This window comes from Delphinus delphis, chromosome 15, assembly GCF_949987515.2.
Source record: "Delphinus delphis chromosome 15, mDelDel1.2, whole genome shotgun sequence".
Classification (NCBI taxonomy): Eukaryota; Metazoa; Chordata; class Mammalia; order Artiodactyla; family Delphinidae; genus Delphinus; species Delphinus delphis.
In genome coordinates, this window is record NC_082697.1 from 47,616,446 (window position 1) to 47,635,088 (window position 18,643).

The 18,643-nt window shown below is 44.0% G+C and overlaps 1 protein-coding gene across 8 annotated transcripts in view; it reads left to right on the top strand.

The window, feature by feature from the left end:
• The window catches only part of DZANK1 (double zinc ribbon and ankyrin repeat domains 1), a 75,023-nt gene that overhangs the window by 283 nt on the left and 56,097 nt on the right, over positions 1 to 18,643 (top strand). For 3 of the 8 annotated variants that reach the window (XM_060031304.1, XM_060031312.1, XM_060031311.1), the window contains exons 1-6: positions 38 to 269; positions 2,120 to 2,298; positions 5,550 to 5,703; positions 12,428 to 12,542; positions 13,942 to 14,038; positions 15,028 to 15,146. In XM_060031304.1, the coding sequence (XP_059887287.1) occupies positions 2,190 to 2,298; positions 5,550 to 5,703; positions 12,428 to 12,542; positions 13,942 to 14,038; positions 15,028 to 15,146 (594 nt within the window). In that variant the 5' untranslated portion in view covers positions 38 to 269; positions 2,120 to 2,189. Of the gene's footprint in view, positions 1 to 37; positions 270 to 2,119; positions 2,299 to 5,549; positions 5,704 to 12,427; positions 12,543 to 13,941; positions 14,039 to 15,027; positions 15,147 to 18,643 lie in introns of those variants that run through there. The other 5 variants (XM_060031307.1, XM_060031306.1, XM_060031309.1 and 2 more) reach the window with 5 other exon arrangements.

The following is an 18,643-nucleotide window of genomic DNA, read 5'->3' on the forward strand; positions in this document are numbered from 1 at the left end:
CAATCACCTGCCCGACTCTCAGGTGGCGGGGCGCGGCTCGCAGCGTCTTTGGTAACCCGGACCGCTGTGAAGGAGAGGAGGAAGGGCAGTGAGCGGTGGGCTGCCTGCGTGGGGGGCTGCGGAGGTACTCCGGGGTTCCCAATCGGGTCCCGGTGGCCGGAGGAGAAGGAGGAGGACGGCAGCCCTCACTCCTGCTGAGAGGTAGCGGACGTCCTTGGGTGCACCTGAAGGACGGGGACAAGGACCAGGCGCGGTTCCGGATGCGGGCGGTGAGGGAGCAGTCTGGATGGAGGGGTTGCGGGGTAGGGGATGCTGTTGACGCCACACTGACATTTGGGCCTAACGGATCGGTCTACTGATTGATCTTCTTCGCTCGGGGCCCACTGGCCTACCCACTGGCAGCCTTCCAAGGGCAGCTCCTAGTCGCCGCATGAATTATTCCCTCCCCAAATGTTTTTATTTTGAACTAGTTTTTAACTGTTTTTATTTTAACTGTCTCTCACTTAAATGAAAGTGTGAGGACGGGCAAGCTCCAGAGTCCATCCCTTCTGTAGGGGCCGTTGCTCCACTATCTATATCTGTATCTGCAATTTAAATTCTTAGCCTCCGACCTGGAACTGTCCAACCAGGCATTAAGTTCACTGCTTAAGTTTAGTTATCCCACCTTTGGGTTATATTCTGTGACAAACCTCAAACCACAGAGATGTTCAGGGCAACATTATTTATTTTAAATTTTTTTTTTTTTTTTTTTTTGGTCGTGCCTCAGACTTGTGGGATCTTAGTTCCCCGACTGGGGAGGGAACCTGGGCCCCCTGCAGTGAAAGCGTGGAGTCCTAACCACTAGACCGCCAGGGAATTCCCAGGGCAACGTTATTTAGAATAGCAAAACCCAAAACTAAAAAGAAACTAGTAAATGCCTAAGTGTCCAATCACAAATTGATAAATAAGATTCTATAAGTACTTGGAAAATTGTAAATAATAGTGGAGGGTGCAAGAAGTACACTATAAAATTCGCGTTTTAATATAGATTTTAATTGAGTAAAACCTATGCATCCATTATCACTGAAATTTGAACAGACCATCGGAGATGTAAATGGTTGCTGTATTAAGGTGTGGGGGTTTTTTTCCCCCTGAATCCTTTATGTATTAATAATTATGAGCCCCCCCCCAAGAAAAAGATCCCTAAGGCCTCCATACTTGTACTTAATTATTTATAAATACAGTAGATGGAGTGGGAGACTTTTGTGTTTTTTTGCTCACTGTTTATATCCATGCTAGCTTTCTTCCGGCTGAGGCGTGATCCTCTGCCATCCTTCCAAAATTTCTTTTGCAGCTTTCACGTGCAAGAACCAATTGGTGGCAACTGCAGGGCTTTGAACCTGGAGCTCTCCCAAAGGAGTTGGCTCTAAATTAACATTTCATGCTACATACAGAGTTACTTCTGTTCCTCTTGTGTGCTGACTTGCCTGAAACCAAGAGAGGTGGCAGAAAAATGTGGTAATGATCCAGGGGTTGCTCAGGTCAGGTCATCAGTGATGGTCTCTGCTCTGATGAGTTCACTTAATTTGTCCATTTAAAAGAATTTTGTGCCCCCATCCCATACATTCATGCTTTTTCTCCCAAAGTGAGGTAAATATTTAGATAATCAAAACCCCACACCAGATCTCAACAGCAAGAATACAGCTGAAACAATAATTATTTCAATTAAAAATGATATTTGTGGGCTTCCCTGGTGGCGCAGTGGTTGAGAGTCTGCCTGCCGATGCAGGGAACACGGGTTCATGCCCCGGTCCGGGAAGATCCCACATGCCGCGGAGCGGCTGGGCCCATGAGCCATGGCCGCTGAGCCTGTGCATCCGGAGCCTGTGCTCCGCCACGGGAGAAGCCACAACAGTGAGAGGCCCGCATACCGCCAAAAAAAAAAAAAAAAAGATATTTGTATTAACACAACATTGTAAATCAACTATACTTCAATTTAAAAAAGACAAAAAAAAAAAAACCCAAAGAACTGAGATGAGTCTCCCAAAAAATAAAAATGATATTTGTAGATAATGGATTAACAGTATTCTCTTTAGTTTTTACTGGTCTCACTGTATTTGAACGAGGTGCTTCTCTTCAGTGTTTGTGTTCAAATATAGGTGCCCATTGGAATTTATTTTCATCCACTGTTTTTAATGTAAGGAGGGGAAATGACGGCTGGTTCAGTGTGTGTCCCTCAAATCATTCCCCTGCGGGTGCCTCAGCCCGGAAAAGCCAACCATGAAATTGATAACAATACGCTTTTGGAAATGAAATCAGGTAAGAATCAAATATACTTGAAATCATTTAAAATAACGCTGCCATATTCTTTATATTCATCTGGTTGTTGATTTATCTCTTTACATGTTTTCTATAATCAGGATCTTGGGAAGTTTGTAAAACTTGCAAAATTTGAAACAATGGTAGTTTATAGAGTGGTATTTATATAGATTAAAACTCTTGCCAACCTTCCATTTGTGTGGGTACTAGTTGTAGCAATGCCTTGACTCACCTTAGCCGAGGGAGGATTTCCTGATGCTTCCCCAGACTTTCCCAGGATTCTCATTATTTTTCTGGGATTTCAGTTTGACCTGCTAACACAGGCTTCCCAGTCAGACAGGTTGGAGAGTGAATCCTGGCTTTGAGAACTTCTAGTGACCTTCAGTACATTGTTGTGCCTTTATAAGTCTCAGCTTCCTCACTGTAAGAGAGTGATAGTATTATCTACTGTTTACAGCCATTGTGAGGTTTAATGAATCGATATGTGATGTGAGGGGCACAGGGTCTGTCACATGGTAATGCCAAAAGAAATCTTAGCTATTTCTGCAGAAATAAAGCAGTGAATGCATTTCCTGTTAATGCCAGGAATACACACACACACACACACATACACATATACATATATAATTAACATAAGGAGAAGGAAAAGTTTTATAGATAGAACATATGAACAAATACTTGTTTAAAACAGACTCTGACTTGCAGCCACATGGATGGACCTAGAGATTATCATATTACATGAAGTAAGTCAGACAGAGAAAGACAAATATCATATGATATCACTTATATGTGGAATCTAAAAAAAGTGATACAGATGAACTTATTTACAAAACAGAAATAGACACACAGACATAGAAAACAAACTTATGGTTACCAAAGGGGATAGCAGGAGCGGGGGAGATAAATTAGGAGTTTGGGATTAACATATACATACTACTATATATAAAATACATAAACAAGAAGGAACTTCTGTATAGCACAGGGAACTATACTCAATATCTTGTAATAGTCTATAATGGAAATGAATCTGAAAAAGAAACAAACAGTATACATATGTATAACTGAATCACTTTGCTGTATATGTGAAACTAATACAACATCGTAAATAAATTATACTTCGATTTAAAAAAACAGACTCTGAGACTCCAGTTATGTATTTTAATAACTAATGTGCATACAACTATTTATCTGTATCGATGGTGTGACACCTGGGCTTCCTAGACTAAGAGTTCCAACTAAGAATATATTACGTTATACTGTATCTCCCTTTATCTTAAAAGCCAATATTATTTTCAAAAATTCTCAAACCAAAATACAAGTCTTAGTATATGTGCCCATAACCCTCAGGAGAAGTTGGGTGATTATTGACAAATGATGACAGGATATCCAAATTCTCTAATATTGAAAATGTCTAATAAATAAAAGATTCTACAATTCAATGACAAAAATAATAATAACCCAATAGTAAAATGGACAAAGGATGTGAAAGAACACTTTATAGGAAAGGAAATACAAATATCTTTTAAACATACGAGAATATGCTTCTACTCACCCCTTCACCAGCTTGCTGAGCAGACCTTTTCCCCTGCTTTTTTTTACTCCCTTGCATTTAATCACCACTTAACAGATTATATGTAATTTTTTGTTTGTTTACTGCTTGTGTGTTTTTCCCAAAACGGAAGCTCTATGACAGCGGGGACTTTGGTCGTTGGTGTATCCCCAGTGTCTGGAACAGTGTCTGGCATGTAATAGGTACTTGGTAAATATTTGTTGAATGAATGAGTGAATCTTACTCAAAATGTAAGAAATGTGAGTTAAAACTATGAGATACTTTTTTTTAACCTAGGAAAATATAAAAGAAATATTGGCAAAAATAAAAGAAAAAATGGTCACACACAATATGGCTGAGATTGTGGGTAAACACGCACTTCCGTGCCTTGCTGATAGCAATGTGAATTGTTTCACTGTCTGTGGAGGGAAGTTTGGCACCGTTAACCAAAATTACAAGTGCCCGTAGCTTTTGACTCAACAGTACGAGTTCTACACATTTTACAGATGTACTTATAAAAAGAACTCTTTATAGGGTTATTCATTACAATGCTTGTAATAGCAAAAGAAAAAGAAAAAGAAAGAAAGAAAAGGAAAGAAGACAGTTTAGATGTTCATCTGTAGGGATTGGCTGTTTGCCAATGATACATCCATAGAAAGACAGAATACAGTACAGCCGTAATGAAGAATGGGGATGCTTTTATGTACCAATATAGGGCAATATCCAAGACAGATTGTTAAATGAAAAGAGAAATGTGTAGAACAGAGTATGACAAGCCACCATTTGTATATAAGGAGTGGGGGGAGCGCTTCTCTGGTGGTGCAGTGGTTGAGAGTCCGCCTGCCGATGCAGGGGACATGGGTTCGTGCCCCGGTCCGGAAGGATCCCACATGCCGCGGAGCGGCTGGGCCCGTGAGCCATGGCCGCTGGGCCTGCGCGTCCGGAGCCTGTGCTCCACGGCAGGAGAGGCCACAGCAGTGAGAGGCCCGCGTACAGCAAAAAAAAAAAAAAAGGGAGGGGGGAAAACTATGTACATATATGCTTGTATGGATGTAAACTATTTTTGGAAGGATAGCTGATATTATTGGTTGCCTTTGGGCAACTTATGTCAGGGGTGGGAGGGAGAGTTTTCATTGTATATCCTTTTCTGACCTTTTGAATCTTGGATCATATGTATTTTTTACCTTTACAAATGTTCTAAGAAATGTAGGAATCATTTACCTAGTCCAAATAAAATATAACAAAAGCATTTCTTAAGCAATGCTCCAAGAATGAAAAATTAGCTTCTGCTTTCTAAGTAGGCATTGCAGTTTTAAAATTCACCCCTGCTTGATTTGTATCATTGCTCTATTGGGGAGGCAAAATACCATAGTGGTTCAAGAGCATGGCCTATGGATCCAACCTCCCATAAGTCAAACCACAACTCTGCTGTTATTTAACAAGTTTCTTAAGGTCTCTGGGACTCAGTTTCCTCATCTGTAATGTGGGTATAAAATAGGACCTATCATAAGGTTGTACTGATAAAATTAGCTAATTCATGTAAAGCACAGTGTGTGGCACAAAGAACTCAATTATTGTTAGTTATTGTTATTCATTTCTACAGTACATTAAAAAAAACTCATTAAATAACTGACCCATAGGTGTTATTCAGGGACTTGCTACTTTAATGTTAATTCCAGATATCCTCTTTTGGGTTTTTCAGACACCCCAGATGTCAACATATATTATACCCTGGATGGCAGCAAACCTGAATTCCTAAAGAAAATTGGTTATGGTGAAAACACTACGTTGAAGTATATGAAGCCTATTACTCTGCCTGATGGAAAAATACAAGTTAAAGCTATCGCAGTGTCTAAGTAAGTTAAGAGCATAATGATTAAGATAGTTTGTATTTATTATGTTTTAATTTTATTAATTTCAATGAGAATCAGTTCTGGATTAGAAGTACACTAAAGAAAAAGTTATCTTAATTTCAGCACATATCTGTAACTTTTTTGTTTTGTTTGTCCTCTGTTGAGTTATACTGTAAAGTACACAAATCGTAAGGGTACAGCTCAGTGAAGGCTATGTATATTAATACTGTTTTTAGTTTGAAATCCACATTGGGATTTTGGGAAGGAAGAGCCTTTTCAGGGTTTGGGACCTCCAAAGAGATTCGCCTGGCTCTGAGGAGAATTCTGTTTTTAGTGAATGGTTCTTTTATTTCCCAGGACGTGCCTATGACCACTGTGGTTCTCTCTCTGATTTTGTATTCACTTTATTGGCCTTCAAAGCTACTGTCATTTCAGTTTGTTAAACATTAGCTACTTCACTCTTTTCTTTGTCCTTTCTTTCCTAGTCAATGATTTTTTTTTTCATTTTCAAATATAGAAACACCACTTAATTTGGTAAACTTCACTGTGGGCTGTAGAGAAGAAAACCCTCAAATGCTTTGCAGATTTGTGTGTCTGTGATAGAAGAATTATTTTGTGCAGCAAGACAGGTTTGGCCACATTTTTGGAAGACTTTTAAGCCCCAAACCAATACCTGGCTGGCCCAGTTAATTTAAACGAGACTCCAGGCTCCCCCTGCTGGCTGAACTACTGCGTGGCTTTTTGACAAGAGCTACAAGTTCTACACCAAAGATGATTGCTTAGGCATTAAAAAAATTTTTTTAAATAATAAAATAAAAATAAAACCAAACAAAACAACCTCCTTACACATTATTATTCTTTACTAAAGATTGGAATCTGTGTCTTTTCCCACTTGCCAAACCATTTCTATTGAAACAAATCATCTCAATTGTTAAAAATGAATAAGCTAATTACTCTGGTGCCCAATGCTGCAAAGCAGCCCCCTTTTTTTTTTTTTGCGGTACGCGGGCCTCTCACTGTTGTGGCCTCACCCATTGCGGAGCACACGCTCCGGACGCGCAGGCTCAGTGGCCATGGCTCATGGGCCTAGCTGCTCCACGGCATGTGGGATCTTCCGGGACCGGGGCACGAACACGTGTCCCCCGCATCGGCAGGCAGACTCTCAACCACTGCGCCACCTGGGAAGCCCCAAGGCAGGCCCCTTTATAAGCTGCAGGTGGTCATAAAGTGAAGTAGTAGTTAATGACTATGTAGTTCAAAGGAGTTAATAAAGCTTCCAAAAGAGTCTGAAAAATAAGGGCATGGTTAATGCCTCTCACCATCTTGCTCTGTGCCCACTAAGTGTCTGCTCTGAAAAACTGTTAGTATTTCAGATGCGCTCAGCTTAGGGAAAGTATCTATGCAAAAAATTTTTGAGTTTTCAAGGCAGAAAATTAGTGCTTCTATCCATTTGCGATAAAATAGTTCTTGAAAGGAAATGAATAAGAGCTTTGCCATACATGTGCTTTCATGTCCCCATATATACGTCTATGACTTTCACATCAGAGAATGGTCTGGTAAGGAACACAGGTGGGCAGGAGGGGCCAGGGACTCGGGAACATCTCAGCAAAGGGAGAGGGTTTCAGGTTTGATGGTCTGTGTATTGATGGTCTAATCCAGGGTCTGCAAACTTTCTGACATCTGCCTTGATTCTTTAAAATCCTCCTTTGTGGTCAAGAGCTTCCTGTCTCTGATATCATCATTTTGTAGTGTTTTGGCAATGAACTTGCATGGTTCTCCTCTTTCTGTCAATGACCTTATATGGTGGCCAAGAAAAATCAAGCCTGGCTGAGGTAAAAGCTGCTTCAACTGAAGGTAGGTAACCGGGGGAGTCAGAGTCCCCTGAGAACAACCATTTTTCTTCAGCAGAACCAAGAGGGACTTCCCCGTTTGGCAGCAATGATTAATAAAGTAAACGTATCCGCAGGTTACCAGGGCATCCCACAGGCATCCATCTACCGCCCCTGGACCTAAAACCTTGCGTTTGCATGGATGACAGATCCAGCTGCCATCTCCAGAGGCAGCGACAAAGGCAAGAAGACGCTGCTCGGAGTGTGGGAAAGAGGATGGAGTTTGTTGACCTGCAGATCTGGATTTTAATCCCAGTTCTATTGCCTCCTCTTCGTGTGACCTTGGCTTAAGTTACGTGGCCTTTGGCATCTCAGTTTCTTCCTTTGTCACATGAGGTTAACAGGACGCCCTTGGAAGCCACTGTGAAGGGCAGAGGTGATACACTTGGGATCAGGCAGGTGGCAGCTGTAGTGATTGTCTTTCAAATTCTTAACGAAGGGCTAACAGATTGCTGTCATGTGACCCACCTCAAAAGTCAGCCTCCTATTTGAAAAGTTCATGCCTGGGTGAATAAACGGTTTCCATTCAACCCCTTCATGTTCCTAAACCAGAGGTTCTCAGTTGGGCATAATTTTGCTCCAAGGGGTCATTTAGCAACGTGGGGAAACATTTTGGTCGTCACGCTGGAAACGGGAGTGTGTTAGTGGCATCTGGTGGGTGGAGGCCAAAGATGCCGCTGAGCATTTTACAGTGCACAGGACAGCCCCACAGCAGCGATTACCCAGCCCCAAATATCAATAATTTCCAATAGGTTGAGAAAACCTGGCCTGGACAAGTTGCAGAATTCTTCCAGATCCAGTTTTTTTCACTCCCTTGCAATCATTCAAGTAATTATGGTGCCTTTATGGAGAGGATAATAATCTTTACAGGGATAGAGCTATGAGTACTTTTTTTTTTAACCTTATATTGGTATTTCTAAAGATACATATTTATGGCATCTGATTCCAATCCTAGCAAAAATGTATGTGTGTTCAAATGAGATTTGGGCTCTGAGTAGAATTCCTAGCTCCAATCCCAAACCTAAGCCTTTTTTGGATTACCATCAGAAAATCCTTCCACCTAGGAGGCAGTCTGAGCTGGTTTCTGGGTGACAAGGTCTATGGGTAGGAGCCCTGGCTGGGTCCCCAAGGAAAGGGCTAGCTAGGGTGGGGAGACAACCTAGACCTTAAAAGGGGTAGAGCAAGTGGGTGGGAACCAGGCTTCTGCTCAGAGTAATGGGGCTGGTATGTGCACATTCAGGAAGCCTGGGCATTCGCCAGGATTTGAATGGTCCCTGGATGGAAACGTTTGTGAGGTCCAGGAAGTGTCTAACTAGGAGGACAGCTGTATCTCGGATGACAGACTGTGGGCCAAAGATGAGCATTCAGATGAGATGGATGTTGAGGTGAATGAGTTAAGCAGGCATTTCATCTAAAAGACTGTCTCTATCTGCATCCACATATCCGCATCTGTAAATTTGGTTTTGTTATTAAATACAAAACAAAACATGCTTCCCCAAAGTTTAGCCACCCATAAGTCACTCCAACCAGTGAACATGCAAGTACCCACTGATCATGTTATTTCTTAAATATTGTCACTCACTGATAGGTAGTGGCCGTTTAGATCAGTTGTGTATTTCTGAGAATTTTTTTTCTCCTTCTAAAAATGTGGCTTACAACCTCTGCATTGCTTAGGGTTAAACATTTCTCAACTATTTTGGAACTGATGTATATTCATTTCTGAATGTTTACTTAAAGAATTTAAAGCATTTTGGGACACATATTTACTTGAAGCTTCAAGAATTTTAAGAAATATTAAAAACCGACATGTAAGAAATCTGAGAAATTGCAAAAGAAATGTTAATGAAACAGATAAAATAAATCAAAGGCCAATATGAAAATCAATGAGCAAAGCAGACAAAGAAACACCAAAGAGAGAAGACAGCTGGCGATGTAAACAGTATTAAGTTCCTGGGCCAATCAAACAGAACCACCTGTGTTCCAGCTGTGAGCTTTCAGTGCAAATTAGTGGGAGAGAGAGTTAAACATATCAAACAAATACACCAGAGTGTGGTCACCATGATGCGGCAGGGGCTGCTGGCTCTTCCCAATGTCTGTGTTTCTCTTCTTCAAGAATCATAGAGCCCGTGATTTTTAGCCAGACATGTGTTTCCTAGAAGAAAGATATTTCCCAGTCCTCCTTGAAGCTAGCTGGAGCCATGTCACCAGGTGTGGCCAGTAGATGCATGTGGACGTGATATGGCAACTTCTGGATTGTACCCTAAAGGAAGAGGTGGGCTGTGGTTCCTGCTGGCTGGAATGTGGCTGTGGTGGGCAGCCACGTTGGGTCAGAAGACACATGCAATGTCCTAGATGTGGTGGAGCAACACGGTGGAAACTTGACCCCAGACCCTGACACCGTGGCTCCTCTGCACAGCTCTGGGTGGATTACAGCCCGTTGCTGCCCTCTTGGTTAAGCCACTGTTGTTTCAGTTCTGTGTTACAACAGCCAAGCCTGCATCCTAATACACTAGGGACACATCTCAAGCAAATACCTACAGAGAACATATTCAAGAGTACAGGTGATCAAAAAAGGCCGACAATATCAAGTGTTGGTGAGTGTGTGGAGAAACCGGAACTCTCAGATGATGCCGGTGGGAATGTAAGATGGAACAACCAAAAAGTTAAACCCACTGACCATATGACTCAGCAATTCTGCTCCTGTGTATCTATCCACACATGTGGCTAGACCGGGCCTTGTTCTTATTATGATTGCAAGAGGCCCTTAGCAATAATCATCAGGAAGATTTGAAAGAGATGAGGTTTATTACTTACAATAATGTAAGTTATTGTCCTGGAATAACTTAATATTGTCCTGGAATAACTTAATATTGTCCTGGAATCCCTGTCCTCTGTCCTGGAAATTATGTGGCTCACAGCGAGGTCACAGGTAGAGAGAGAGAGAGAGACAGAGGGAGAGACAGGGATGGAGGGAGGGAGTGAGGAAGGGAGAAATCACAGGCCAGAGGTTCTGCTTTTATTGGGGTTGAGGGAGGGGGCTAGGGTTCCCCGGGCTCACTCTTTATTAGTGAATTTTAAACGTAAGAGTGAGAATTTAAAGCAGGAAGAGAAAAAACAAGCAACCCAATTGGTCAGTCATTGAAACCAACCAAGATCTCTAAGATAAAGGAGCCTCCGTGGGGGGAGGTGGCCTGGATCTTTATCCAGTCCTGTGGTCGGCAGCGTGTCTACTCAAGATCGCCGCCTTTGAAGTGGATGCCTCAGCAAGCGAAGCTTAAGTCAGGCACTTGTTTGTTACAAACAAGAGAAAATCCAACCTCCAGGGCTTATACTACAAAGACTTATATGTGAACGCTCATAGCAGCATTATTTATAACAATCCAAACGTTGGAAAAAATCCAAGTGACCGTCCACTTGGCAATGGATAAACAAACTATGGTACATCCATAAAATGGAACACTACTCAAGAATAAAGATAAGTGAACTGTTGATACATGCAACGCCATGGGTGAACCTCAAAAAAAAACAAAAAGGATGAATGAAAGCAGCCAGATATGTAAGACTATATTTGTATGATGACATTTATTTTGAATTTCTAGAAAAGGCAAAACTATGGAGACGGGAAGCAGATCAGTGGTTGCCTGGAGTAGGAGGTGGAAGCAAGGAAGGACGACAAACAGGCGCAAGGGAACTTTTCGGTGATGGAGCGTTCTAAAACTGGACTGCGGTGGGGGCTGCACGATTGTGTAAATTTAGGAAATATCATCAAATTATATACTTAGAACAGGTGAATTTTATGTGATGTACATTATACCTCAATAAAACTGTTTTAAAAACCAAAAAGTATAGATGAGCTTCTGGTTCTGAGTTGAAATCACAGCCAGAGTTCAGTTCTGGGCCCTCTGCATTGCTTTCTCAGTGGACTCCTGCTGCGTCCGAGAGGAGCAAGATTCATTGTGAAATATTATGAATAAATTGAGAACTTGCTGGTATTTGAGGAATAACAGTTAAAATCTCCCAGGGCAGCATATATAGTCCTACCCATAACTGGGGTACGGAAAATCCCCATGACTCATATGGAATGAATGATACATAGGTAACCCCATTCTTTGTTTTAGAATAGGTTGAGACTTAACGTATGACATCTTTATGGTGAGTGCGATAGATGGTCCCCCAGAATGGCCCCCCATGAACCACGCCTCCCAGGGCAGCCCCTCCGCTTGGACCTGGGCTGGCCATGTGACTTACTTTTGACCAAGATAACGTACCAGACATGACGCTAAGGCCAGACCACAAGAAGTGTTGCAGTGTCTGCTCTGGTCTCTCGGAACATAAATGCTGGGGGAAGCCAGCCACTGTGTAGGGAGTCTGACCTCCCTGACACTTCCATACTGTGAGGAAGCCCAAGTTCACCACCTGCAGAGGGAGATGGACAGAGAGGGAAGGAGAGAGCTGAATGGCCAGCCCAGGCCAGACTTGGAACACGAGGGGAGAGATCATTTTGGACCTCAGGCTGAGTTGGTCTTTGAATCGGCTCCGGCTGACACCTGACTGCAGCCACACGAGAGATGGCAACCGGTAGCACAGATGGCGAACCCACAGCTTTGTGTTTTAAGACATTATGTTTTGGGGCAGTTTGTTACATAGCAAGAGATAACCCGAATAAGAATAAGGTAGGGAAAGATTATAGAAGCTGTATTATCGTTTCTCCAAATTTAAAATACAATAAATTTAGTCTCTAGACTAAGGGGCTTTATAGAGTCATCTTAATTTCTAGGCACCTTGTCTTTGAATCTTTGTGTAAAACGCAGACCTTTTCTGTTCCGAATAATGTTCAGAGACTGCAGACAGAGTGCCATGGTAACAAAGGTGTTTCAGGTGGACTGTGTACTGCCAGATACAGTCCCTTCAGAAGACGACGTGGAAAATGTTCTCAAAGACCCTCCAGAGCAGGTACGTAGTGACGCTCTAAGGCATCCGGATCCTCACCGCATTCTCAGCTCCCATTCTCAGTGGTCGCAGCTTCCCCTTCCTTTACCACCACAGTCATTCTGCCCATTTTCAGGTCCTTATAGTTGGGGTCAGTATCAACCATTGCAAAGTATCTTTGCTGATTTCCCACCCTTTGGCCAGTCCCTCCTCCACCCTGCCCACTGGAGACTCCTAGCAAGCATCCTTGTCTCCTGTGTCCTTACCTGTCGAAGGAAGCAGGACCCTTTAGCCTGGCATCCTGAGAAGCAGTTTCTGTCCTCAGTCATTCTTTGCCTTGTGACTCCCCTGTCTATATTCCAGCCAAACTAAACTGGGCGTCGGTGCTCCGTCTCTGCTCCCCTAGCACCAGGTCTTCTGCTTTTATAAAATGCTTTGATGCTGTGAATACTTTTCTCCCTGTCTGTCTCCCCCATGCACTATAGGCTCCCAGGTGTCAGAGAGCATGTCTGCCATACTCAGCATCTTGCACGGGGGCAGGTAGGAGAGGGCAGAGGGTGTATATTTGTTGACTAGATGCATCAGACTAGTAGAAGCCCTCAGTGGGCATGGCCTTCAATTATGGTGAAACCTTCATTGCCAAATAGCTGCAAAGCCTCATCTCTTTGGAGAATGAACTAGACCTGTCTTGAAAGGATGTTTGGGTTCTGGGCATCAGTGAGATAGATCCCAGGGTCAGAGAATGCGCCAGCCCACGGCAAGGCAACCAACCAAAAAGTCTCAGTCGTGGAGGTCTCGCTGGGGGTGACGGGAAGCTTTTTGGGAATCCCTTCAGTCTACTGATTGACCAGAGGCCAGAGAGGAGGCTGTGGGAGCAGAGCAGTGGTACAGATGTCTTGTGGGGCCCACGTGTGGTCAGGGGTCTACACTGGGCAGGGGCTGAACCCACGTGTAGCAGCAGGTGCTCAGGCTTCAACCAAGCATGAGGGACTGAGCCCAAGGAGAAGGAAGTCCAGAGAGAAGCGTGTTTATGTTTCAGGGCCGTGTGTGGGCAGGTAGTGGACAGAAGTACTGTCTTGGCCTGACCCCAACCTGTCTTTGCCCCCTGGGTATGGTGGTCCCTCTGTTACTACTCTGACTCCCATGATGGTGACATCCTGCCTGTATATGCTGCCACCTGCTTCCGGTCTTGGCCACTCAAACTGGTGGGGCTTCCCAAGCAGACAAGCTGCCCACCAAGCAGCCCAGGTTCAAAGCTGTGTGTTTCCAGGGAAAGGTGAGACAGAGGTCACTTTGTGAAAACGACTGTAAACCTTTCCAGTGAGAAGTGCAGGCTATGTCACTGTCTCTACCATGGAACTTTTAATTTTCATATCTAAATGGGCAGAATCAAGGGATTGATGTGCAATCTCTTCCCTCCTAGGAACTGAAAAATGGATTTGTTGAATCAAAAGGGAGGAAGAAATATAAGAATGTTGAAAATAAACTGGGTTGGAATGTTAACCTTGGAAAGTTTCCAGGTATGACGTGACAGGACGAAGATAAGCTTTAATATTCTAAACCACCAAACAGGTTCAGTGCTTGTGTTCTTGTCTGCAGAAGGGTTGGATAAGAAACACTGGAACAGTAAGGTAAGCTGTAATTTGACTTTTAATGCTGTCCTAGCCAACAGCTTAAGACCATGAGGGATAGTGCAGCTGTCCAGCAGAGTCAGATTTATCGATTCATTGCAACGTGGGAGACCACACACCAGAGGAACCATGGGATCTCATCAACCAAAGCACAGATAACAGTTATAGGGGGAAGGGTGGAGTTAGGATGAAATTTAAATGAAAGAAGAGTTTTGATAGGCTCAAGCGAAGCAGGGCTCGGTGTGAAATGGTCCCAAGGTATACCTCATGAGGTATGAGGTATGGACCCAAGAAGGGAACCGGGGTTCTGTTACCTTGGAACCAACAAAGATAAATGTGGAATGTGTTCAGAAACCTCTCTCTGAAGCTCTGCACCAGGGTGGAAATTGAAGCTGCCTCTCTATGTCAAAGTGACTTGGGTCCTCCAGGCAAGAGTTGGATGTTTCATTCTTACTGATAAGATTTCAAATAGCAAAATTTCTGATAATCTGATTTTAGGGAACAAGGTTTCTTGGCAAGTAAGAAACAGTAGTCGCTCAAAGTGGGGGCTGTTACGACATGTTACAGCTGCAGTGTGTCCTTGGGACACATGATGTTTCCTGCTAACCTTGCAACTGGATTTATCCATTTTCCCGGCCTGGTGTGGAATGTTGCGGAATGTCGCAGGGCAGGTTTTACTTTTCTCAGTCTGGGCTAATTCTTTTCTTTATTGCTATTAATTTAACTGAGTGAGAGCTTCTTTGTATAATTCTACTTTAGAGAAAAAATGTGACAACAGTGGTCCCTTATTAAAAGGTTCCTAACTATGAAGACACAGTTGCATGAATGCATATATAATTATAGATATTCACAGAATGATGTTTTTGATATAATCGTAGACGTGGGTGAAAGAACTGACCCTAAAACTTTGAAAGATCTTCGGTTCTCAGAAAGCCCACGGGAAACCCCAGCTTTCCGTGAAGAATCAGGCTCTCGACCAGCCACCCAGCAGCCCCAGGTAACTTCTAAAGACAATCTTTAGGGTACTAAATGCCTACTGTGGTTTTTTTGTTTTTTTTTTTAATGAATGAATTAGTTTATTTTTGGTTGCGTTGGGTCTTTGTTGCTGCGCGCGGGCTTTCTCTAGTGGCGAGCAGGGGCTACTCTTCATTGTGGTGCCTGGTTTTCTCATTGCAGTGGCTTCTCTTGTTGCAGAGCACAGGCTCAGTAGTTGTGGTGCATGGGCTTAGTTGCTCCGCGGCATGTGGGATCTTCCCAGACCAGGGCTCGAACCCATGTCCCCTGCATTGGCAGGCGGGTTCTTAACCACTGCGCCACCAGGGAAGCCCCCCCTACTGTGTTTTTAATGCTTCCCATGAAATACTTTAAGGAAGTATCCCTGCCTTGTCACCACATGCCAGGCACTGTTCCAAAGCTGGGAATACCTGGTTGAACAAGAAAGGCCACTGTACTCATGGAGCTCACATTTTATCGGGGGTGGGGGCAGGCAGATAATAAACATCTGAATAATCGAACAAAAAATTAAGAATAGTGATGTGTCATGAAAAAGATAGAGCTGGGTAATGGGATGGAGCAGTGGTTCTCCAAGTGTGGTCCCCAGACTGATACCGTCAGCATCATGTGGGAGCTCATCAGAAATGCAGACCCCTCAGGCCCCACCCCAGACCTACGGAGTCAGGGCCTCTGGGGGTGGGCCTGATCATCTGTTTTAATTGGCCCTTCTTCTGAGATACACTCAAATTTGAGAACCCCTGGGACAGAGAGTGCACATGGAGGAAGAACAGTGTTCTAATTCAAGGGGATAAGAGAGGCCCCCCCCCCGGAAAGGTGACATTTTAATGGAATCTTCAAGATGAACAGAAGCCAGCCCTGCAAAGGTCTTGGCAGAGTAACGTCAAGTTCATCAAAGTGAGGGATCACAGGGAGGCGGTGAGGATGGAGCGTGGGGAGCGGGGTGGGAGATGGGGTGCGGGGGGCCAGCGGGGCTGCAGCTCAGAACACTGTGCTGCTCCCACGTGGCTGCCCCTCAGAGTCGCCTGAGGTCCTTCAAACCACAGCCTCAGAAATTCTGCCTTCGTTGGTCTGGTGTCAGGTTTGGGCATGGTTTTATCTTTTTAAAATTCACCCATAAGTGATTCTAATTGGCAGGCTTGGGTGGGAATCCCAGATACTAGGATGAGTCCCATTGTGAGAAGTTCGGATTTTCTTCTGATTGTAAAGGGAATCCATTTGGAGGGTAAGGCACAATCTCATTGACATTTACAAGTTTTCTCTAGGGCCACGGTGTGGAGAGTAGGCTGTACAGGCATGAGAGGAATATCACTTATGAGGCTTTTTGCTCCACGTGAGAGGTAATGGCAGCTTGTGCCCAGGTTGTGGAAGTGCTGAGACAGGAGGCGGCGTTCTGAAGGTCGGGCTGGAGGGTTTGGCTGCGGGATCAGGCAGATGGGATCAGGGAAAGGGAGGAGCCAAGGATGGCTCTCAGGGTTCTGGCCTGAGCGTCTGCAGATGATGGTACCATTAGCATCTGGAGATGATGGTACCATTAGCATCTGGAGATGATGGTGCCATTTGTTGGGATGAGGAAGACCCGGGAGGAGCAGGTGCTTGGGACGCATCAGACATCCAAGTGGAGGTGTTAAGTAGACTGTTGGATGTGCAGGTTCCAACTCAGGGGAAGGGTCAGGACTGGAGATATATATTTAGAAATGTTCAATATCTATTGTAGACGGTATTTAAAGCTTGGGGCTAAGTGAGATCACCTGCCGGGGTGCACAGAAAGTGAAGAGAAGATGGCACAGACAAAATTCTTGACTTAGAGGTTGAACAGAGGAGGAAGAGCCTAAGAAGTAAGAAGAAAGTAAAAAAAAAAAAAATGTGGTGCCGTAGAAGCCAAGAAAAGAAAGGGTTTCAAGGAGAAGGCAGTGGCCATCTATGCGAATGTGACTGTGCATTCGAATTGGGCAAAGATGGGGACTTGCGCTTTGCATCTGACAAGATAGAGGTGGTTTACAACCTCAGTAAAAGCCACGTTAATACGTTCTTACTGTGTGACTCAAGAAAGATGCCCTTATACTAGTTGTCTTCTACAACTACTATAGCACTTTGATTTTTCAGTGTTTATAAGATTCCATTTAGACTTTTGGCATCTGAGGGCACCCCAGGACACTTTGGTCTCTTCCTCCAATTCTGAGCACCAGGTAGAGCCTTCCTGGAGTCACATTTTCTATCCAACCACAACCACTTCTTGTGTGCCCATGATTCAAGGCTGCTCACATTAATCATCAAGTATAAGGGAGGTCAGAAGCATGAGTCCCAAACCTGGCTGCCCATCACAGCCACCTGGGGGGAATTTTAAGTATGTATACAGATTGCCAGCTTCCTGCTCTTGCAGTGCTCCTAGGTAGTCGAAGTCCATAAGCCTGAGACGGAGGCTGTGGATGACTGATGGTCAACCCAATCTGAGAACCACCAGCCTGGAAGACCAATTATCCTGATCCCGAGGTCCACCTCCTTCCTTCCTTTCCAGTCTCCAGTGCTGCGGTATAACTCAGCCTGACCTCCTGGGTTCTTTCATCTGCCCACCCACTGTATTTTCTGGAGGACCCCAAAGCCCAGGCCAGAAGACTACAGACTTAGTAAGGCCTGCCTGTAAACCCCACTAAACAAAAGGATAGCCATGCCTGCAATAGAAGATTGCCCTTCCCAGTCTTCTGGGAAGAATGCTGACCTGGTTTCCAAATGGACTACTGAGCAGACACGACTCCTACGAGCAGTGCTTGCCACTGTACCCAAAGAAGAATACCGCTTTTGAGATGAAACAACATCATGCTGAAGAATGAATGGTATATGACAAAACATATTCATAACTATTTTCAGAAAAACAGTCTATGTGTCCATAATTATCTGTAATGTGTCTAGAAAGAATTACTTCCTTTGTGCATGAGTATTTGGATTTCCTTGCCCACCTACTAATTTAAGAGTTGTTTCCAAGGAAAAGATAGAATAAAGATCCCAAGATTCAGATTTCCCAAAAAATAGGAACATGGGGACACATTTGGGGAATTTGACCAGAGTTCCAAGGACAAAGGAGACCAAAAAAGGACCACAAAATTTTTATCTTCCGCTCTTTTTCTTCATATGGTAAGAGATTCTTCTCAATATTCTAGCTCAGTCCTAACTGAAGCTTACTTCAGCAAACATCAGCGTTAAGGATGCTGGTGGTTGTTGGAACAGGTCAATCACCAGGGAGACAGGTGTCTCTGAGCCGAGCTTCTGGCTGGGGGACACCAGGGGGCGCCATCAGGGGTGAGGTCACCATCGGGGCGAGGCAGCCAAGTAGCCGTGCGTTACAGCCTGGGCAGAAGGTAGATGACAGCTGACGCCTGGCTTTAATGTCAGGGCCCAGAGCTGTGGGTTCTCTGGAACCCATACGTGGAGTGAAAGTCCAGCTGGCCACTGACGAGAAGGCCAGCAGGCTCAGCGCTGCCACAT